Genomic DNA, 23938 nt, shown 5'->3' with positions numbered 1-23938 from the left:
CAGGCATTTTAATCTTAATATTTTACACTGACGTGTTTTTTTTTGTATTTTGTTTTTGTTTTTGTTTTTTGAGACCGTCTCTCTATCCCACGCAGGAGTGCAATGGTGTGATATCAGCACACTGCAACCTCAGCCTCCCAGTAGCTGGGTTAATTATTGTATTTTTTCTAGAGACGAGGTTTCACTTTGTTGGCCAGGCTGGTCTCCAGCTCCTGGCCTCAGGTGACCCACCCACCTTGGCCTCCCAAGGTGCTGGGATTACAGGGATGAGTCACAGTGCTCAGTCTGATGTGCTTTTTAAAAATGACAACTCCAATTTTGTAGGCTGCATTTAAAAATACAGTTTAAGAATAAGGCTAGGCAAGGTGACTCATGCCTGTAATCCCAATAATTTGGGAGGCGAAGGTGGGAGGATCACTTGAGGTCAGGAGTTCAAGACCAGCCTGGGCAACATAGTGAGACCCCATCTCTACAAAATAACAATTCACTGGGTGTCTTGGTACCTGCCTGTGATTTCCGGCTACTTGGGAGGCTGAGGCAGGAAGACTGCTTGAGCCCAGGAGTTCAGGGCTGCAGTGAACTGTGGTTGTGCTACTGCACTCCAGCCTGGGAACTCTGACTCTTTAAAATAAAAATTTAAAAAGATGAGCATTTAACTACTGTATTGGCAGGTGGCTATGATGAGTCCATCACATACCATTTATATAATTCAATGTTCACATGACACAAGAATCTGTTTTGCAACAAAAGACAAAAACAAGACATGGTCCTTGCTCCGAAGGCTTCCAATCTGAAAGGTAGTAAGACACAGGCAATGAAACTATAGGGCTATAAAACTATATTTTAAAAAAAATTTGCATGAAAATTTTCCAGGACTTTGGTGATAAGCAGTGAAATCAATGCCTTAAGTAGGTTTTGAAATGGTATATTAAAAAATGGTACTCATTTGGATACTGTAAGAAAATACTGATTTGGTTTCTGGGATGTAATGGACAAATGATTCTCAACTCATGGCAAGAAGATTCCTCCCTGGGTATTAGAATAATCTGAGGTGGAACAAAGAGGCTATAAAGTTTCAGAACAAGGTGGTACTTTCTGCTCTTGCTTTAATTTCCTTTATTTTAAAAATTCAGTTAACATCAAACAGAGTGTCTTTTTTTTTTTTTTTTTAAGGAAGAATGCTTTAAAAAGAGATAAGAGCGGTGCCAACATGAAGACCAAAAAAATAAACAGTGCAATGTGGTGCCAAAAGAAAAGGGGAAAACATCTGAAATAAGGCGGAAGAGTCAAAGGTAAAAATCACAAAGGAATGGAATAATTAACAAGATAACAAAAGGTTAACTAGGCAAGTTAGACGAGGGGAAGACTTAATATGAAATTTGTCCTAGGATAAATTATTAAAATATTTAAAGATACAATCTAAAGCTCCTACTGAAATAGATTAAAAAGAGAAAATATACTGTAAAATATTTATTTAATAAAAATAATTTTATAATCTATACAGAATTGAATAAAAAGTACAACAAATTATTTTCACTTATTTGCAAAACTGCATACAGTACAACTTGCACACTGGGTTCAGCATTCTACAAATATGGCCACATACCAAGATGTGAACATATTCTTGTCTCATATAAGAAAAGGCTCAGGTTGTATGCCACAAACTGAATTAAATTCCAGGGAAATATTGCTTTGGTAACGTGAACAATTTGTACCACATTCCATTAAAAAAAGATTTAATAAAATCCCTCAAACAGCACTTTTCTACTTGTTTTGGAGTACACAATTCCCAAATTAGCACAAACAAAACAAAGCAAAAACAAAAAAACAAAATATAAAATGGAGGTTGCTACTTTTACGATACCACTTCCCTTTCCCTTCCTTAGCTAGTGTTCTTTTCCTTTCCCCTAATTGTAAAGGACAGTGAATAGAAAATGACCTATTCTTATCCTCATCCATCTGCTTCTAGGATTCCTGCTTAAACCAAATAAGTATGTCAATTTTGCAATCTTGACACACTATTATTAACACTGTTCAGCTGTGTCATTCTAAAAAAAAAGTTAATATCCCAGTTAAAAGCACCTATCTAGATTCTTTTCAAGATAAGGCAACAAAGTCAGCTTTAAAATAGTTTTCATGTCTGACATATACTAGCAGCCCCTTGGTAGACTGATTTCAGAATTAAATGCATACAGAACATTTTTTTCAAGTAACTTGGTAATGAAATCACTAGCAATTTTAAGCAAATATTCAAGATGATCTACCTTTAGAAACAAAGACAGATTTAAGGTAAAAAAAAAATGCAGGAATCACATCTATCCTAGTTCCTGTCCCATTGAAATAATTTAAAAGAGGCTCAGTTTATGAAAAAGGCCTTGCACTAATGCAATTCCTATTGACATCTTTACTTGGATAAGAAAAACAAATTAATATAAAAACTATATATAGGGATAAAATTATTCAAAAAAGATTTCTCATTTTATTTTGGAAATAAAAGGGAATGCAAATACAAATGGGCTAGTTATATCTGTAGCCCATATATGAACTTTTAATCTTGGAATTAATAGTCCTTCATATTGAAGATTTAAAGACAAGCAAACCTACCTTAAGCTTTCTTAAATCTCTTAATTTAGGCAGGCTTCAAAACTTGCCTTATTTTCTAAGTAAATGAGCTTCTCTGGGAAGCATATGAATAATGCAAAAATGTACTTCTAAACAAATTTTACACAAATACATAATTGTCACGATGGGAACCAAGAACATTCATACGATGAATTTTTAAAAAATAACTTAAAATTAGAAATGATACATACACCTTAAAATACAGAACACTAAATCAGAACAAATATTGCCAGTGATAAAATAACTACGTAGAAAGACAAATGCACATGAGTAACACAGAAATAAGAATTAAATTGAATAGAGGCAGATGCTATTAGAACATATTTCCATCCATCATGACTTGTAACATTTTGTGGCCTCTGTGAAGCCCTGCTCCCACCAGGCCAAGCACCTGGCTAAGTAGATACAGACATATGCGACCTATAAAACACCAAACTCACTTGCTAATAAAGTATACAACACCATGTGCTGCTTGATTGCTCTTGACTGGTTTTTAAAATCAAGTTCACTTTTGAATCAGAAGTCATCCTTAAATTAGCTCTCATAAATAATCCATGAAATAAACTTTACTTCTGGCTCCTCTGAAGAGTATCATGTTATTCCCAGAATACAAGGTATTAAGTCAAGTGGCTGCTTTGAAGCCAAGAAATGCACATTCATAAATATATGTCTACACTTTAAAAAATCAAATACATCCAGGCAGTTGCTGTGCGGAGTTCTTGCTATAAGAAGAAGCCCTTCAGCAGTGTATTATGAAGTGGTTACTTGAGAACTTGATTCTGGATCTTCCAGCTTTCTACATTTCTTCATAATACTGACTGCAGCACTGGCCAGGAAAACCACAGCGATGAGTGCAAAATAACCGGCATAGATCAAAAACTAGAAGGGGGAAAAGTAGTTTGTTGAATTATCAATTACAAGATGATTACTCTATAATAAAGTATATTCAGAATTTGTCCATAAAGCCTAAAAAAATACTGCATACTTACACCATGTGCCAGACCCTAAAGTTACAAAGCAGCATCACCAGCATGGTGGTACTAAATAAAGCCTGACTGCTTGAGTGTGAATCCTGACTTCATCCCTTACAAGCTGCGTGAACTTGATTGAGATACTTCATCTCTGAGCCCTGACTTCTTCACTTACAAAATGGAATTCATAATAGTTGTCACTTTACAGCATTGTTGGGACGAATCAGTGAGATCACAAATGCTCATTAGCACAATGCTAATGCTGTTAGTATTATTTCTATTGTTGTTGCTGTTATTGTTATAATTCAGTCCTGGTCTCTACCTTCAAGCTGATATAGGTGGGTACAAACAGGCCAAATTCTTAAGATCAAGAACTCTATTTTTCCCCAGAAGAGGGCAGTAGAAGGTCAACTAGATTCCATTATAGGATTACTTAATATAAAAATTCTTCCCTAAGACAATTTTTTTTTTTTTAAGTTCTGGGGTGCATGTGCAGAACGTGCAAATTTGTTATATAGGTATACGTGTGTCATGCTGGTTTGCTGCACCTATCAATCCATCATCTAGGTTTTAAGCCCCACATACATTAGGTATTTGTCCTAATGCTCTCCCTCTCCTTGCCCCCTACCCTCCGACAGGCCCCGATGTCTGTTGTTCCCCTCCCTGTGTCCATGTGTTCTCATTGTTCAACACCAACTTATGAGAGAGAACATGCAGTGTTTGGTTTTCTGTTTCCTGTGTTAGTTTGCGGAGGATGATGCCCTAAGCCAAATCTTAATGTGACTATATGGTTTATTAACATCATCATCATCTTCTTCTTCTTATAATAACATACTAAATACTTACGAACTGGTTCAAAGGTACAACGAGAGTATGGCCTTAAATCACTGAGCCAATTTCTTTCGATGTTGGCTATACTTCTGCAGGAAGCCATTAATCAATCATGGCAGTTAAATGGGTTTCAGCACCACCCACAAAATCCTATTATTCCACATGTTTAAATCTACCATTTCTATAAGAATCTGCTGACAAATTTCCACTTCCAATGAGAGCCATGTTTCCCTCAACTGTAATCGTCCTGGGAACTCTCCCTTATACAGGGAGGATGGCAGGCACTTAAGTTTCTCTCCTACTTTCCATCCTGAAATAAGTTTTGGGGTTAGATGTTGGTTTAACGCCAAGCTCTGGAACACTATTATTGATAGTATTGGACAAGTCACTTAACATCTCTCAAACTCATCTTCTTCATGTCTAATACAGCAACCCTGCAAATCCTATACAAAGCATTTGACACACAGAAGGCACTCAATGCACATTGTCTATTATTACTATTTCTCTCTTAGATTGCTTTAGTAAAAACAAAGTTAATTACAGCTAATATGTAGGGAAGAAATCATTTGGGTTGGGATCGGGGTGGGAGTAAGTACTTCTTGATTCATTCAGTTGCCCATTTTGCCAAAGTACAAAACAATATGTACTTAAAACTGACAATGCATGAAGGCATATACAACTATACAATTCCTGAATGTAAAAAGTATTCACATTGTTTTTGGGTGTTGGTGCAAGTTTCTCAATAGGTCATGTGTTACAAATCATAATGCTGTTCATCAACAGCAAGGCACTACCTTAGTATTTGGGTAACGGGTGTTTTAAATAAACGGAGGAGACTTAAAGAGTTGTGAGATGAAACAGGGAATCTCAAACATGGGACACAGTATTCCAAGCATAGATTTAAGTATAGAGGGAAATAATGGATGAGGAAGCAGAAGGTCTTGGCCTGTAAGGAATCAGTATTACCTCTCAGCTGAAACAGACCCACTGGGCTGATGAGTTACACTCAGGAGTGTTCTAAGACCTCATAAAAAAGACGACAATCCCAACACCCTCCAGGGAGAAAGGAACTAAGGATAGGGGAGAAGGTGTTGAATGAAGGAAGGAGGGTACACTTTTACTTTACATCTGTTCCCTATTGTTTGAATTTGTTTTCATTAAGCATACATATACTTCTGTCACCCTGATCAAGTCACACATACTACCTTCGATGCCAAAGGAGAGATCTTACCTGAGTGGTAATTTCTAATCCAAGGCCACTGGCATCTACCACAATTAGAGTGAGCAGCGTCTGTAGTGCCAGGGCAATGAAGGTATTTACACCAAATACTAGGGCATAGCGTTCCATGCTGAGGTTTGCAGCAATTTGAAAACTTAAAAAAATTAAAAATAAAAGAAGAGTGAATAGATAAGAATTACTTCCTGAGTACTTATAATACTTATTCTAAATAAAAGTAAACATTTTTACTTGAAATGTGAAGAGTCCTTCTTTCCACTGTCAATTGCCTTTCCAAACAAATGAAAACATTTTGCAACTAAATGATATAAATCTCATGCAAACATCTGAAAACAGTAGGAACATACAGACAAGGGAATAAACAAAACTTGCCTAAATGTTTCCTCAGAAGAAAAACTGATAATGCACATAAAATACAATGTTTCCTCCCATTTGCCTAATTTAACTAGAAACTTTAATATTTTGGTTTGTAAAGAAACCAAAAAATTTATCCTGTTACAATTTTTCCTAAAGCTTCTATGAGCCAAAATACATACGTTGCTATGGTGATGAGTAACATGTAGATGATTCTGAAGACAACATAGGATGCATAGCACACCCAAATGTTACCCACAGTGTCCATGATATACACTGCAGCAGCAATCAGGAGAGAAAAGAGAGATAACGTCATTTCTCCCCAAGTTGACCAGGATATTTTTATATAACCAACTGCAAACACAGCAACAGCACCTACAAAATAACAACAACAACAAAAAATCCAGTTATTTTGCTAAGCAAATGCTATGAAATACATTAAAAACGCAGCTTAGATTATTAAATTTTCAAATCTGCAAACTTATAAATAGGATAGCTCAAGAATATGGAGGGCCTTGAAACTCACACAGAGACTTCTGAACTTGATGGAATCAATAAAATGGAGCCACTGAGATGACAGACTGAATTAGGAGAGGGGGCAATGAGATGAAAATGCAGGACAAAGACACAGGGACTTTGCTAAGCAAAAAAAAATTCTGCAGCTGAAGCAGAGGCAAGAGTCAAAAAGAACCACGGCCTCTAATTTGGCATCATGGCAGGATGAGTCATCTGCCCTTCACACCAAGGAGCGGTCTAGAACATAGCAAAAGGGCTTCTCTGCCTTTTGGTAAAACAATGACGATGATAAGGATAGCTAAAATCTATGAAGCGTTTTCTGAGTGCCAAGACAGATAATAAGTGTTTACAGAAATCATATAACACCATCCAACAACCTCAGGAGGTAGCTCAACAAATTACAAATGAACAAAAGAGTAAGATGGTCAAATACACAGGCTCTGAAGCCATCCTGCCTGAGTTCAAATCTTGACTTTGCTACTTACCATCTATATGACCTTGAGCAAGTTATTAACCTACCAGTCCCAAGTTTCCATTGCAAAATGGGGATAAATTCTACCTATCTCAGGAATTTTGTGAGGATTGAGTTAATGTATATAACGTCCTTAGAACAGGACCTAGCACATAGTAACATTCAACAAATATTAGACACTATTGTTATAAACTACTGTATATTGCTATTCAAAATTTCACATCAAGTGACAAAACTACCCAGTAAGTACAGAGATAATGGAAACTTGAATAAACAATCTTGAAAATTATTATATTAGGTTTCCCCAAAGTTTATTTAAAAATTCCAGTTTGTTAGTCATAGTCCTGCTCCACTTGAGTACTTCTAAGTTGTCTTCCTCAATTATAAAATCGAGCTCAAAATAAGTAAATCATTTTTTGAGGCTATTTCAAATTTGGGAGGGGGGAGCAAATCTGATTATGGCTGGCTTACCTACCAGAGGAATCCCTTCCCCACCACCACCCTCTTTTATCCTGCATTGCTTACCCAGTAAGGTTGAAACAGCCTCCACACCACCATTATAGATAGCAGCATAGCGAGAAGGCATCACTTTCTCCCACAGGCCCTGTGTGTAGTTCACAACTTGAAAATAGCCACAGGTAGAGAGGGCCCACCACACAGACCAGCAGAGAAGAGGGCGAGAGGAGTAGCACATCAGGAAATCATTCCATAGTACTTTCAACACAAGGAGACGGTCTGGCTTGGGTTCCTACATAGCAAAAGGGAACAACGCTCAAACTCTGATGAAGGCAATTATATAGAAAGCAATTTACTGGCCCAATTATTTACCTAACAGACTTTTTTCCTTGTAAAAACCAACTGCTTACTTCATAAACTTGTAACAATTACATTTATCCCCTCTGGTGAAAAATATGTTCTCATAGGATTTTTGCTTTAAATGCACTATAGCATTAACATAGCTGTATGTAATCAACCCAGCAAAAGATGTATTGTTTACAAAATGAAGATGATGAAAAGAGATTGCAGGCTTCAGCCAATAGGAGTCTACATCTCCCATAGACTGGCAAACAACATAACAAGAATAATAATAAGCAAGAGACTAGTAACCCTAATAAATCACTATTCAGTTAAGGCCTCCTACCCTAGTAATTGACAGATTGATGCAACAGTTAAGATAGAAATATTGGAAAGAAGTAGACCAAAATATTAGCAGTTCTTTCTAAGTGGTGGGTTCTTAGTGGTTTAAATTTTCTTCCTTAAACTTTTTATATTACTTAATATTTAAACAATGAGAAATAGTATTATAATAAAGTAATAAATCAAGTTACTGGGCTTATAATTGAGTGAAGCAAGACATTACTGAGCTATGCACCATCGCAAGAAGTGAATATGAGATGTCAGACACTCTGTGAGATATCTCTGATTTCATCTGTATGAAAGGACTAATCTACCAAATGTTACTGTAATCCCTGGGCCTTGCTCAGAACATGGGAAGGCCAGGTGCGCTGGCTCACATCTATAATCTCAGCACTTTGGGAGGTCAAGACAGAATTGCTTGAGCCCAGGAGTTTGAGATCAGCCTGGGCAAGAAAGTGAGATCCTATCTCTACCAAAAAAAACCCCAAAAAAACAGAACATGGAAAATTTTACTTTCGTGGCTAACACGTAAAGGCAAAATGAGCGCCATGGAAAGATGAGTATGATATACCACTGAGTAAAACAACAGCAAGTTACAAGACTACATGTAGATCACAATTTCATTTACTATAAAATGTATACATATGTGTACATACATATGCATATATGAAAAGAGATGTTTGAAAAGTTCACTAATCTTTGGGTGGTAGTAGGTCAGGTGATTTTTAATTTTTTTTTATATAGCTTTCTGTAATGTTTAATTTAAAAAAGTAAGTAGATGCCAGGCACAGTGGCTCACGCCTGGAATCTCCACACTTCAGGAGGCTGTGGCAGGAGAACTGCTTGAACCAAGAAGTTCAAGATCAAGCTGGGCAACATAGTAAGATCCCGTCTCCATACACACATACACATACACACACACACACAAAATTTAATTAGTTGGGTGTGGTAGTGTACACATATAGTCCCTGCTACTCAGGAGACTGAGGTGAGAGGATCACTTGAACCTAGATCAAGGCTGCAGTGAGCCGTGATCATGCCACTGCACTCCAGCCTGGGCAACAGAGAGAGACTCTGTCTCAAAAAAAAAAAAAAAAAAACATATACACACACACACACACCCCCCGTATATATATACACACATATACACACACACCATATATATCATTTTTATAAAATTAGTACAGATATTTTCTCCTCTTATATACAGTAACAGTGACCATCAGCATTAGGTAAATAAAGGCCATTTTCTCCCTCAGAGGTTAGAAAACCTCACTGGACTGAGAATCCGAGTTTCATCATTCTTTTACCTTCTCATGCCGTTGCAAAGCAACCCCCGTGTGGTGCTTCCTTCTTTGTGCTGTTTAGCCCAGAGGGGGATATCCTTCAAGCACCATTATTACAGCCCTTTTCCAAAATTCAGGGAGTACTGAGTTAACTAAGATAACTCAGAGAAAGAATTATTGACACTTGAAAATTCTACTTGATGAATTTGCATATGATAACCACCTAAAAGTACAAAATACTGCTGTTACAAGATTGATTTCTTGGCACTGTATATGAGCGCAAACCTTGTGAATTTAAACAAATCACAAGATAACTGTTAATTATATCTAATGTGAATTTGCTGAGAGTGAGTGAATGGTACCAAGCATATTTTCTGAAGTCTTTATTCAAGATCCACCAGTTTTATTGAACTATATCAGAATTTTACTATTTAGCTTCAGTTGCTTAACCAATATAACCTGGAAAACAACTGTGATACCTAAAACTTTCAAGGATGCTGGAAGGATTATAAGAAAGTATATTCCTGGAAGAATGGAACTATTAAAAGGATTCACAAGTTTCTATTAGAAATCCTACCATAAACTGATAAGAAACCCTTAGTTTTCTCATCTGGAAAACGAAAATGATAACAATAACATCTATCCACATAAGATTATATAGAGTTAAATTAGATAATGCATGTATTTATTATAGAGGTGCTCAGTTATTTTTATTGCATAGCTTAAAAAGTCATGGCATACATAAAATAATGCCCAGTATAATACATTTGAGAACTTTAGATCTATTATGTAATAATGAATTCTGCACACAGAAGTTAATAACTACTCAATCTATTATCTGGCCATGCCAAAAAGAAAAGATGGCAGGTCCTGTTTATAAAATCGGCACCTCTTGCTATAATCTGCAGGCTTCCTTCTATGCTGTTTTCTAGGCTTCAAATGTTAAGCTTATATGAATCGCACTTTCTAAAGAAGCATTTGACGTATTACCTTTTATGTTTCTTACATCTACAAAGGTTTATTTCTATTACATCAAAACTCTGAGCTGCTCGTAGTTAATCATGCAAGTTCTAATTTAATAAGTGGCTTCACTGTGTTCCATGGAGCTTTGAGAGTTTCATGTGGGATGAATAACAGGCTCAAGGTGGGTGAAATTATCAGACCTGCATTCCTGTTTCAATCAGAAAGGCTCAATTTTTATTTACTTATCACAATGGGGATCTAGTTTCAGATTTCATTTGAATATAAGGTTTTGATGCTGTTTTATACATTCAAAAATCTTTAACAATTACTTCCCTCTGTCAGGGAATGGAAATCTCTACTGAAGTGGTGGTTTTTGGAGTCAACCAGATGCGGGTGGAAATTTTTTTTTTTTTTTTTGAGACAGAGTCTCTGTTGCCCAAGCTGGAGTGCAGTGGCACCATCTCAGCTCACTGCAACCTCCGCCTCCCGGGTTAAAGCAACTCTCCTGCCTCAGCCTCCCAAGTAGCTGGGATTACAGGCATGCGCCACCATGCCCAGTTAGTTTTTGTTGTGTGTTTTTTTTTAGCAGACATGGTGTTTCACTACCTTGGCAAGGCTGGTCTCGCACTCCTGACCTCAAGTGATCTGCCTGCCTTGCCCACCCAAAGTGCTGGGATTACAGGTGTGAGCTACCATGCCCGGCCTGAGTTGGAAATTTTTGAAGTGCCACTTCCTATGTGCCTTAGAGCAAGTCAGTTAACTAAATTTAGTTTCCTCTTCTCTAAAATGAGCAAATATCTACATCATCGAGTTTTAATAAGAATCAAATAATATACTGACTCTAAAGTTCTTAGCACAGTATCTGATACCCAAGTCAAAATAAATGGGAGGTGCGATAATGATGATGATAATGAAGATGACTGGGCATGATTAATTCAAAGAGAAAAGGAAATATTACTCTATTTACAACCTCACAAAGACATGACTATCTACCATAAAAGTACAAAGCTGTTCCAGATTATTCATGTCTAATGATAATAATAGTAACAGCAATTACCATTTATTGGAAACCTACTATGTAAACTCATTTGAAAGCTTTAAATACTCAAAATAACCCTGTAAGATAGATATGTACATAAGGAAACTAAATCTCACAGAATTAAGTAACTTGCCCCAGTACTAGAACTAGGGTTTAGACTTCACTTTCTTCAAAACTCACTACACCCTGCTGCTAGAAATGACATTATTTAATACCAAAGTGCAAGCATCAATTTCACTGCTGTCATTGTTCCTATAGACCTTAGACATGCAGACATAGAAAGAACACTTACTAGTAGTAAAAGATATGAAACTACAAATAAAAGCATGGCTATATTAAGAGAATCATTTACTAGGTATTAATTACATGTCAGAACCTATGCTAAAGAAGTGGTTTAATTTGTGTCATTTCTAATAGATGAAGAACTCAAAATAAATCAGGTTCACTTATCAGCCAACTACATAATGAATCCAGTTCTGCTCGTGAAAGAAAGTCACCAGCTTTGGTTCTTCTTTCTGTGAGATCAGCACCCTTTGCCCCAATGCAATAGGCTCTCTTCAAATAAAAAGAACTCACAAATACTCTAAGGTAACTTGTAAAGTGAGCTATCACTTAGACTCCTCCTACTTCATTTTCTCTTTCTATAAAAATCAAGATAAAACCACCTATCTACCTACTCTTCAATAATTACCATGATTATAATTTATGGTTTAATTATAGGTCTTGTCAACTTAAAATACCTCTATCCCTAATATCCATATTCTGAATTTCCTTCAAGCTTGCCAAAGAAAAACAGCAGCATTTCAGGGCCAATCGGTGCCAATACCAAGCAGCACTGCCCATCTGCTATGGTATCGGTAGCAGAGCCTAGGATATCAGGGAACTAACTTGAATCCTAATTTTGGAAACAGTGTAACTGACATGATGGTTCTGACATTGTTACCCTAGTTAAGAGACTTCATGGAGAAAGGTTTAGAGAGAACTGGATCTCATATACACTTTAAAATTATGCCCAAGAGTATATTTGTGCAATTCTGCGCAAGCTGCTAATCTCTGATCCTAATCCTTATCTCTAAAAGGACAGTCTTGATGAAATCTAATCTCTTCTTAAAATGCTCTGATTTTTGTGACTTGTGATTAGAATAATTTCTAATTCTAAAATTCTACAATTCTTCGGTATATAAAACACTGACACACCGTGTATCTATAAACAAGTATTTCAAGTTGATCTAGAACAGAGTTTTTTAAACTATAGGTCACCACCCATAAATTGGCAATAAAATTGATTTAGAGAACAGTGAACTGAATTTTTAAAAAGTAAAAGAATGTATCAGAATAAAGTATTGTTGTAAAATTTGTTTCTGTTATACATAAAATATATACATACCTATGTATGTACAGGTTTTCTATGTAAAATGTGTTTTCTATGTTTCTTAAATATATTCAAAAAAGTTTGAAACTCACTATAAAAATCTTTAGAACTATGGTCAATGTGTTAATATCTAAAATATACATTTATACACACATTATATATATGTTAATTTTAGCTAAAGCCACTGTAACACATTCAAAACAGATAAAGAAGGGTCTTTATTTTTTTCCACTTCATGAAATCTATGAAATGATTATACCTCCTTCCCTCTCCCATCAACCCTCTGTTGACTCTCCAACATCACCTAACAAATTATGAAAAAATCAGCATTTCGTTGCCACTTAATCCTTGATCATTCTGACAAAAACTGCTCACAGGTGCCTTGGTAATCAAGGTGAGTTTCATGATGAGGGTTGCCCAGGCTCTAGAAGTCTACCCAGGCTCTTTGGGCTGATAACCTAAATTTCAAGTAGTAATTTGAGAGCTCAAGAATGGGGATAGAGAAAAGAGTAATTTTCAATGAGGACATTAGATACCACATTGAAACAATTCAGTTAACTCTCAGTACAGAATGAAAGACTTTATTCATAATGGTTCTTTATTATCAGCCAGCCTACAAAGCTTATGGAGCTCAGTTTGACAGAGGCCACCTACAAAGCTGGAATGTTAATAGGCTTATTTCCAAACATGTCCCAGGAAAACTAAGACTACAGTGTGGCTGGAATTAACTTTGCTCCTCACAGCTCACAGCTTATAACCTAATAGAAACAAAAAAATTTGTATATTAAAAAAAAAAGGGGGTGGGTGTCTAGGGAAAGGAATTCATCTTCCTGGCTAGACAGAACAGATGGATAAATTATTTTAATGCCATACCTCTCCCTTCCAAGAGATAGCTTCATAACACACGTTTAATATTTATTCCATCATCACCTCAAACTGTCCTCTTGTGATCTCTTTGCCTGCATTATTCATTACTATTTTACTTCAGCAAATTGTCATTTGAAAAATAAATAACAGATATACCTTCTAGCACAGAAGAGGAAAATAACTTCTTACCCTTAAATACCGTGGGCTTCACGGCTGGGTGCAGTGGCTCAGGCCTGTAATCCCAGCACTTTGGGAGGCTGAGGCGGGTGGACTGCTTGAGGTCAGGAGTTCGAGACCAGCCTGGCCAACATGGTGAAACCCCGTCTCTACTAAAATACAAAAATTAGCTGGGCGTGGTGGCAAGTGCCTGTAATCCCAGCTACTAGGAAGAGGCTGAGGCAGAACTGCTTGAACTCTGGAGGCAGAGGTTGCAGTGAATCGAGATCGCACCACTGTTCTCCAGCCTCAGCAACAGAGCAAGACTCCATCTCAAAAATAAATAAATTAATTAATTAATAATAATAATTTGGGCTTCAATTCAGAAACTAGAAGTAGATATTTAATCATTTATTAGAATCATTTCATTTACCCATTTAGCAAAAATTTTCTGAGTGCTTTATTTATGTGCCAAACACTCAAAAGATGAAGACTCAGCCCTTGCAATTCAAGACATCTCTGACATGAACAATATAATGCTGTATCAATATGACTTTGGAGGTCATGCACTCCAGAGAAAAATACATGTGTCATCTCTAATATAAATAAACCACAGCTTGAATGAATGGAATGAATGAATAAAGCAACGAATCAACTCAGGATAAAACATGAATCCAAATGAATACAAGATCTAGCAAGAGGGAGTTTGCTGGTTTTTTCACCACTGGTCTAGCCCCCATAGTAGCAATTACAAGATATTTAAGGCTGAGCTTACCGGTTCCTCCATGGGAGGCTCCTCCATATTTAGAGGGATTTTTGACTCAATGTCCTCCCAGCCAGGAAGGTGGTTAGACGCTGGGGTGTCAGTAACAATGCCACCATTTTGTACCTTGATACCATTCACTCTCTGGCAGGTAGAAGGAATGTGGTGAAAGAAGAGGCTCTTCTGTGGCATAGGTAAAAACCAGGCCACAGCAAAAGCCACTGAAACACAGGTGAGAGAGATGACATTCAGGCTGAACAGCGACCAGCCTGCCACTGAGACAAGGATTTGCCCTAGGACAGAGCCCACTGTAAAGCCCACCAAAGTGGCACTTCGACAGTAACTTGTGACTTTCTGGTACATGCCCAGGTCTACCACACTGTAGATATAAGAGTAATAGGCAATTTCAGTGGCTGTGGCTATGCCATAAAAAAATTCTAGAAATTGAATGGCCAACAGTCCCTGGGCATAGAGCAGCATAAACCATGTAACAATAAGGCTGAGCCCCTGCAGTAGAACAACAGGTTTATAACGGAGGTAGTCGGTAGCAAGGAACACAGGAAACAGTAGCACCAGGTAAGAGTAAGTCCATACTGGATAAATTTCATTGAAGACCTGGTAGAAAGAGAAAAAAAAAAAAAAATCCCATTAGTGATCAAAGGACCTGGAATACTCAAAAAGAATTTCTTCTTACAAAACAACCTACAAATACCTCAAAGATCTCATCCTTATCAATCAAAGAAACCTTGACAACAACAGTTCAGATAATTGTTTGAAAATATCTCTTCTCTTTTTTTTGTTTGAGATGGAGTCTCGCTCTGCACCCAGGCTGGAGTGCAATGGTACAATCTTGGCTCACTGCAACCTCCGCCTCCCGGGTTCAAGTGATTCTCCTGCCTCAGCCTTCCAAATAGCTGAGATTACAGGCACCCGCCATCACACCCGGCTAATTTTTGTATTTTTAGTAGAGTTGGGGTTTCACCATGTTGGCCAGGCTGGTCTCAAACTCCTGACCTCAAATGAGGAGCCTCCCAAAGCTGGGATTACAGGCGTGAGCCACCACGCCCAGCCCGAAATATCCTTTCCTATCCCCAACAGCATCATCTTTTTTCCTAATAAATTCTTCCCATTAATCAAGGTCTACTTCAAAGACTTCCTTATTCAGAAAGACTTTGTGGAAGCCAATAGTACTTGTATTACAATATTCAAACTCTTTTTTTCTTTTTTTTTTGGAGACAGGGTCTCCCTCTGTCACCTAGGCTGGAGTGCAGTGGCAGAATCATGGTTCACTGCAACCTCCGCCTCAGGTGAGGCTCAGGTGATCCTCCCACCTCAGCCTCCCCAGTAGCTGGGACTACAGGCCTCTACTACCACATCCAGCTAATTTTTTTTTTTCTTTTGGTAGAGATAGGGCTTCACCACATTACCCAGGCTGGTCTCAAACTCCTGGGCTCAAAGCAATCCACCAGCCTCAGCCTCCCAAAGTGCTCAGATTACGGACATGTGAGCCATCTCACCTAGCCTCAAACTCTCTTGATACTGATCTACATGCATCTCTTTCCCCAATTAATTCATAATACTGGCTCTTCACCATGGCTGCATCTCCTAAGAAGCTTTTAAAAATTTGTTAGCCAAGCATGGTGGCACAGGCCTATGGCTGCTACTCAGGAGGCTGAGGTGGGAGAAGTGCTTGAGCCCAGGAGTTTGGGGCTGCAGTGACTTATGATCACACCACTACACTCCAGCCTGTGTGACAGAGCAAGACGCTGTCTCTTTAAAAAAAAAAAAAAAAAATGCCCAGCCACAGATATTTTCTAAAAATTTCTCAGATTTTTAAATGAGCCAGAGTTGAGAACAACTGCCTTATCGGTTTTTTAAGGATAGACCCCTACATTCACCTGTATGACCTGTCTAAAAGCCAGCATACTGTTTGGAAGATACTAGATTCAATAAACGCTTTGAAAACTGAATTACTGTCATTTCTTACTTCTAGACACAAGATAGACAGCCTTTATCCTAGTGTTTCATTAAGCTTCTCTGACTCTAAGTTTTGTTTCTTTTGGGGCAGAGGAACAAATAAAGATGGTCAATCTGTCCTACAATCTTGAGAAAATTAACTCTCTCCAGATGGCAGGATTATAGGCAACTTTTACTTCCTTCTTTTTGCTTGTTTGTAAATAGAAAAAAAATAGAAGTTTTTGCTGTTTTCTTTTTAATGCCTATTTTAAACTTGGGATATAGTAGAAGTGATCTTTAAAATAAACTTTAAACCAGAAAGACCCCAGCAGGAACTTCAGTTCCATCACTTGCTGTGTGAATGTAGACAAGATTCTTCTAGCTCCCCTTAGCCTTAACCTCCATTATCAGTAAAGGAGAGCTGTTTGTTGCAAAAATTAAATGAGACACAACATGTAAATTACTTACTCCACCTGATTTATTCACAAAGTCTGAAGACTCGAGGACAAGCTGACAAGGATATCTGGGGCAATATCTACCCACAGATAAAGATCTGTTTTACTGAAAGTTTGGCCTTTAACTATTAACATACAGTCAAATTTTAGCCTGCTTAAAACTTATAAACTGGTACCTATTTTAAAGTGAATGTTTTTCCTGAAATCTAAAAAAAAAATCTTTGAGAGTAGAGAGAAGAAATTTTTCTCCTCTCCTTTTGTTTTAAAATTTAGTTAACAATAGCTCTGTTCAAACCAACTTGTCCCTCTGCAGTCTTCTAGGAGCAAACACAAACTTTAATACAAATGTCGCTGAATATGACTTAGCATTAGCTTTGCTTAAAAATCATGTAATATTTTTTATTTAACTGTCCGTTGCAAAAAGCAAGCACTCAGTAAGTAATGAATAAGCTGTTCTATTATTTCAATTATTAGTTATACAAAAAATGTAGGGCTTGCCACAAGGTAAAGGAGAGGAGAATCAGCCATGATCTGGTGGTCCTCTGAGAATACACCCCTTCCCCAGACTTCTAGATTTCTCTCCAAATCCCTTTTCCTCATCTAATTAGCAATAATAGAAGTACGCTTATGTTTTTGTTACACAATCAGCAAACAGTTACTACGCCTGGCCACTCTGCTTTATTTCTGTGCCCCCTGAACATACTTCACTCACCTTGAAAAGCTTTCTGATAGGACAGAGCACATGATCTTGGTAGCACATCACACAGCAACCTTCTACCCAGGGCACATGACAAAAGAGATCAGCTTTCAAATATCAACACTTGGAACATGTTTCTCTCCCTGTGTTTCACTATCAGGAAAGGTGCACAAACTGTGCAGATCACATGGCAGTTCACATGAAACTTTAATGGTCAGCTGTTCACAGCAGTATCAATTCTGCCTCAGTGGCTACACCTCAGATTCAGTGGTTGTTTTGGGTCTCCAGAATCATACTTTCTCGTATCAGTGCAGTAATTTTCTTGTAAAATCATTCTGTTCACAAAAGTTGGCTGTTTTGACTTTATTATTGCTTTAAATCAGTATTAAAATTCAAATAGGTTATGAATAACTGCTACGGTCGCTTATGCAGTGATCCACAAGACTGAGAAACGGCCCAGGAAGAGGGCATTGAATCGGCTTTATTTCGGTTTTGCGGAAGTACTTTGGGTTTAATTTCTTTTTCAGTTTATATATTGTCTTTCTTCTGCAAAAATCAAGTGCTGGTTTTGACCATGCACTTTAACAGGTCAGTACATTTCTAAAATACACTATGCGCTTCTGAAGTACTTTAATTGTAAGCCCTTACCTAGGAAAAATCAATCAGCAAAAAACTCTTGATGATGGACTACGTGCTCTCAATTACCCTGAACATCACAGAAGCCTTCAAAGACACCACCTTGTATCTGAGAAGCAAAACTAACATCTGTGAAGCAACAATTCACAATACAAGGAAAACCATAATTAAGAGTCAATTATGTTATACCATCTGCCTTTATCCCTGGAGGTTGGGCTTAAGGGAGAGAGGGGCAGGATATCCTTGGACACAACCTCACCCAACTAAAAATCAAGACAAATTAAGACGTTCTGTACTTCTGTCCTGTCCTTACTTGGATAAGCACATCCATCCTGCCAAATGTAAACAAAGTAAGGGATGGACAGGAAGCAGGTGAAGCAGGTAGAGGGAAGATCCTTTCAGAAAAGCAGTGGTTGCCTACTTTCAGTCAATGAGTATTTACTAAGCTATGTCCAAAGTACACCTTGCTGTTTTCACTTCTTTGTCAAAATATTACCCCCTCACCCCCAGCAGGAACTGCTGGACCAGTCTGGGCAGTCACGCTAAGCCACATTACAACACTATCAGCATACTGCCTGACACACAAGGCACGGGGCCTCTGGACGCGTGTTCTGAGACCTTCGCAGGAGACTCGCCCTACATAGCCGAAGAAAACAGAAAATCATGAACACAACGCAGAGCACGAAGTCGACCTCCAACTGGGAAAAATCAGAAATCTCTGCCCAGAATGGCTCGAGCGCTTTTCTCAGTCCTCTCTTCCTCCGCCGCCCACCCGCAGGCTGGTCGCCCGCCCTTCCTGCGCGCGCCCCGCGTCCTCCGCGCGTACCTCTCTGTCGGTCAGGTTCTTGTCCGGCCCCAGCAGGTACGGGGTCAGGAAGGGCTCGGACGGCCTGAGGCTGGCGAAGAAACCATAGGCGCAGAGCAGCGCGGTGGGCAAGAACCAGCACTCACGAGGGACCCGAGCGGTGCGCAAGAGCACAGCGGCCGCCGCGGCGCGCCGACATACCGGGCCGGGCACATCCATCCGTGGCGCGAGGGGAGGGGACCCGGCCCGGCCCCTTCCTTCTCCTCCTCCGCCAACTGGAGTGAGGGTCAGGCACTGCCCCAGCGCCGGCACTTGTAACCGCAAGTGACGCCTTCTCCCTGTTAGGCCCGGCCGTTCTGGACTCGCCGCCGCCTCTGGCTACCGGACTCCCAGCCTTAACCCGCGGACGCCTCCACGGTCGCGGTCTGAGCGCCCGGCCTAAGGGAGACCCGGCCTAAGGGAGACCCGTCCTAAGGCCCACCCTCCGCCACCGCCTCCAGGCTGGGAACCAATCACAGCGGACGCCAGGAATACTTGGCTTCTCTGCCATTGGTTGTGGGTCACATGACGTGAACTGGCGGCGGCGGCAGCAAGCCAGGCTTCTGACGTCCCAGGGCTCAGGCGCGGAGGGCATGTGGAACTCCAATCTGAAAGGGGCGGCTTGCGGCCGAACGTTAGTCAGGCGGCCAGCTAGGGTTCGTGTCACACCCGTGGTCGGCTCTGCTATCTGTCGGGAATGCGTCCTGTGGGCCTAATCCCCAGATGGAAGAAACGCTCTGTTCTCCCCAACCATCGTTTGTCATTCTTATTCACCGTCCCTCGAATGTCCATTCAGGTTCTGCTCCTGAGAGACTTAGTGACAGAGGACAGGCAAAGATTTCACGTTGGGAAGGGGGAAGGTTAAATCACTCCTCCAGCAGCTTCGTGTTTTAAATTGTATTCATCCGCCATGGAAAGACATCAGAAGCCCAGGATCTAAGCGAGAGACTGAAATGAAGAAAGTGGATAATATTGGGAGAATAATGAACAAGCTGGTCAGTGAATAGCGGAACCGTAATGGAGTCCCAATTAAAGGGTTTTAACTTTATTTCATCATTTTTTGCAAGCGTGATACAACGAAAACAAACACCTAACTACGCTAAGGTTTATAGTTAAAAGGAAGGTGGAAAATCCTGAGTCATTACAGTAATCACGAAACATGAGGGATTTCTTCATTTAAAAACAAAAAAGAGGTCTTGGCATAGTTTTCAAGGGCAAAGCATGGCAAGACTCTCCAGTCCTTGCTTTCATCTCCCTCTGTGTGCCTTTTTCTGCCTGACTCACAGCCTGGCTCTATCCTAATCCTTCTGCAAAGATGCAGCATTTAAAGCAATTTTTCCTGTGCAGTATTTGTAGAATGATAGATCCTGCCAGAAGCTCATGGAAACATTTGAAACTATCTTGCTTTTCGGTATGTTACGATCCATCTAGCACAATTTTCTTCCTGTGATAGCAAATGACACTTTTTTCAAGCATCAGCAACAGAAGTGAGTCTACCAGATGGAATAAGATACTAGTAAAGGGAAAGATTTGTTTGTAAGACCGCACAAATGCATGAACCCAAATATGTGAATTGATTAATCTGTGAAGAAATACAATTGGTAGTATTTACGTCTCTCAATGAGTCTTAAAGTGTGGTCGAGGAAGCCCTGGGGGTCTTTGGGACCCTTTCAGAGGTTTCATGAGTTCAGAACTATTTTCATAACCATGCTAAGACTTTATTTCGTTTTCCACTCCAGAGGCTATATAATGTGTGATGACATCATCACTTTATAGGATGAGAGAATATGTGCTTGTATATTCTTGTGTTTGTCAGACTTTCCATTTTTAATTTATTACAATATGGCAATTATCAATAGGTATAACCCACAAAACCCAACAGAGTTTTTGGGGCACCTCAGTAACAAGGGTCCTAAGACCAAAATGTTTGAGGACTTCTAATTGATATTATTCAATTATCTAGTTCCCTAAACTCCAACCCTTATCAGGACTACAGAGAGAAAACAGGTGGTCCTCTTGACAATTGCTTTGTATTTACATTCAGTGCTTCTGTAGAAGAGAAGAAAGAAAGAGAAAGCAAGCCAGAGAGGCCTGGGAAAGAAAAGCCTTCTTATTAAAAACAGCTTTCAGGGTGGTCATGGTGGCTCATTCCTGTAATCCCAGCACCTTGGGAGGCCGGGGCGGGCGGATCACTTGAGGTCAGGAGTCTCAGACCAGCCTGGTCAACATAGTGAAAATAACGTCTCTACTAAAAATGAAAAAAATTAGCCAGGCATGGTGGCATACACGCCTGTAGTCCCAGCTACTTGGGAGTCAGAGGCAGGAGAACCACTTGACCCAGGAGGCAGGGGTTGCAGTGAGCGGAGAGCGAGACTCGTGAGACTCTTTAGACTCGGTAGACTCGTCTCAAAAAACAAAACAGCAACAACAAAAACAGCTTTCCATCCCTTCCCTGAGGCTTGGGGACCTGAACCATGTTAATCTGTAAATCACTGCTTCTGTAACTTTTCCTTGGTGTAAATCATATAGGCAATGAGGCTGGGTATAAACAGTAACTGTCCTTGAATTGGGTAGATGTTTTCTTATTATTTTTGTCTAAGAGGTCATGGCGATAAGCCGAATTCTAAGAATGACCCCCAGTGACGCTTGCCCTTGTATAACCCCCACCCATTTGAGTGTTAGGTGGAACCTATGAATTTGATGAGGCAATATTCCTGTGATATTACATTTTATGACAAATGTGAGATTTTCCAGGTGGGCCCAATCTAATCACATGAGCCCTTTAAAAGCAGAGCTTTTCCTTCTGCTAATAGCAGAAGAGGAAGTCAGAGAGATTTGAAGGATGAGAATTTGACATGCTGCTGTTGGAGGGGGCTACATGCCAAGAAATGTGGGCATCCTATAACAACTGAGACTGGCTCTTGGCTGACAGCCAGCAGGGAATCAGGATATCAGTCCCAGAATCATAAGGAACTGAATTCTGCTACAAACCTAAATGAGCTTGGAAGTGGGATTCTCTCGCCGGAGAAGAGCCCAGGTGGGTCAGCGTCTTAATATTGGCCTGCGAAACCGTAAGCAGAGAATCCACTCAGGCCCACCTGGATCTACAGAACTGTGAGCTAAGCTGATGTGGTAATATTTTAAAGCTGCTAAATTTTTGTTCATTTGTTGCGCATCAATAGGAATCTAACACAAAGGTAAATAGAATATATTTTTTAAATCGAGGCAATATTCACATAACATAAAATTAACCATTAATTATATTTAAGTGTACAACTCGGTGGCATTACTACATTCATAATATTGTGAAACCATCACTTCTGTCTAATTCCAAGATATTTTCAGGAGACTGGTACCCATTAAGCAGTCAATCCCTGTTCCCTCCTCCCCTTAGTCCCTGGCAGACACTAATATACTTTCTGGCTATGGATTTGTCTGTTCTGGAGGTTACATACAATTTGCGACCTTTTGTGTCTAGCTTCTTTCACTTAGTTTAATGTTTTAAAGATTCATCCACATTGTAGCATGTATCAGTACTTCATTCCTTTTTATGGCTGAGTAATATGTGTATAAACAACATTTTGTTTATCCATCAATTGATAACATTTGGATTGTTTTTACTTTTGTCTATTGTGAATAGTGCTGCTATGAACATTTGTATGCAAATGTTGTATTTGAATATTTATTTTTATTTCTTTGGGGTATGTACCTAGGAGTAGAATTGTTGTGTCATTTGGTAATCCTGTGTTTATTTGAGAAACTGCCAAACTGTTTTCCACAGGCTGTATGATTTCACATTCTCATAAGTAATGTATAAAGGTTCCAATTTCTCCACATCCTTGCCAACACTTATTTTCCTTTTTATCGTAGCCATCCTGGTGGGTGTGAAGTGGTATCTCACTGTGGTTTTGATTTGTGCTTCTCTAATGACTGATGTTGAGCATCTTCTCATGTGTTTCTTGGCCAATCGTATAACTACTTTGGAGAAATGCCTATTCAAGTCCTTTGCCCCTCTTTAATTCAGTTGTTTGTCTTTTGGTTGTTGAGTTAGAAGAGTTCTTTATAAATTCTAGGTACTAGACCTTTGTCAGATATGATTTGCAAATATATTTTTTTCCATTTAGTAGGGGTAAATAGAATATCGGGGGACTTTTATATATTAATATAAAAAGCGTGGAGGGGTGTGTTTTGCAAAAAGTAAGATTACACAGTGTTATACAACTGTGTTATGCACTCTTCTGGCTCTTGGTTTTCTCACTAAGGAATAACTCATGAAGAACATTCCGTGTGTTAAGATATACCTCTAATTCTTTCTAATGCCTGCATAATATTCTATTGCATGGGTGTACTATTCAGCCCTTACTTATGGTTATTCATTCTGTTTCTAGTTTTTGGCCACTGCCAAGAATGCTGCAGTTAACATCCTTGTACAATGTTTGTTTGTGTATTTTAAATTTCAGTTTAAAAGGATTTATTCCCAGGAGTAGTATTTCTGGTTTAAAGAGTATATGTGTTTTTAATTTTAATAGATATTGCTCAATTGTTTTACATTAATAACTTACATTTTTACTAGCAATATATGAAAACATTCTTTCTGCACTGCATCCTTTATTACAGCTATAATCAAACTTTATAATTTTTGCCTATCTAATAGGTATAAATCAGTGGTTCTCAATCCGGAATGATTTTGTCCCACAAGGGATATTTGGCAATGTTTGGAGACATTTTTGATTGTCACAATGGGGTGGGGGGAGGGGCAGGTGG

General features: G+C 38.9%; 1 protein-coding gene across 2 annotated transcripts; it reads right to left on the bottom strand.

The window, feature by feature from the left end:
* Positions 1-1441: 1441 nt before the first annotated feature.
* SLC19A2 (solute carrier family 19 member 2) lies at positions 1442-19624 on the bottom strand. Of its 2 annotated transcripts, XM_025367933.1 has the most exons (6): positions 19157-19624; positions 14599-15201; positions 7529-7751; positions 6198-6390; positions 5656-5797; positions 1442-3501 (listed from the first exon to the last, which is right to left on the bottom strand). In XM_025367933.1, the coding sequence occupies exons 1-6, from the start codon at positions 19352-19354 to the stop codon at positions 3373-3375; spliced, it is 1488 nt and encodes a 495-aa protein (XP_025223718.1). In that variant the 5' UTR covers positions 19355-19624; the 3' UTR covers positions 1442-3372. The 2 variants fall into 2 exon arrangements, with proteins under 2 accessions (XP_025223718.1, XP_025223727.1); XM_025367942.1 differs by lacking the exon at positions 14599-15201 and having other exon boundaries at positions 19157-19570.
* Positions 19625-23938: the final 4314 nt, after the last annotated feature.

Source organism: Theropithecus gelada, chromosome 1 (genome assembly GCF_003255815.1).
Source record: "Theropithecus gelada isolate Dixy chromosome 1, Tgel_1.0, whole genome shotgun sequence".
Taxonomy (NCBI): Eukaryota; Metazoa; Chordata; class Mammalia; order Primates; family Cercopithecidae; genus Theropithecus; species Theropithecus gelada.
The sequence above is the reverse complement of the archived record's forward strand: the minus strand, read 5'-3'. Positions and strand labels throughout refer to the sequence as shown.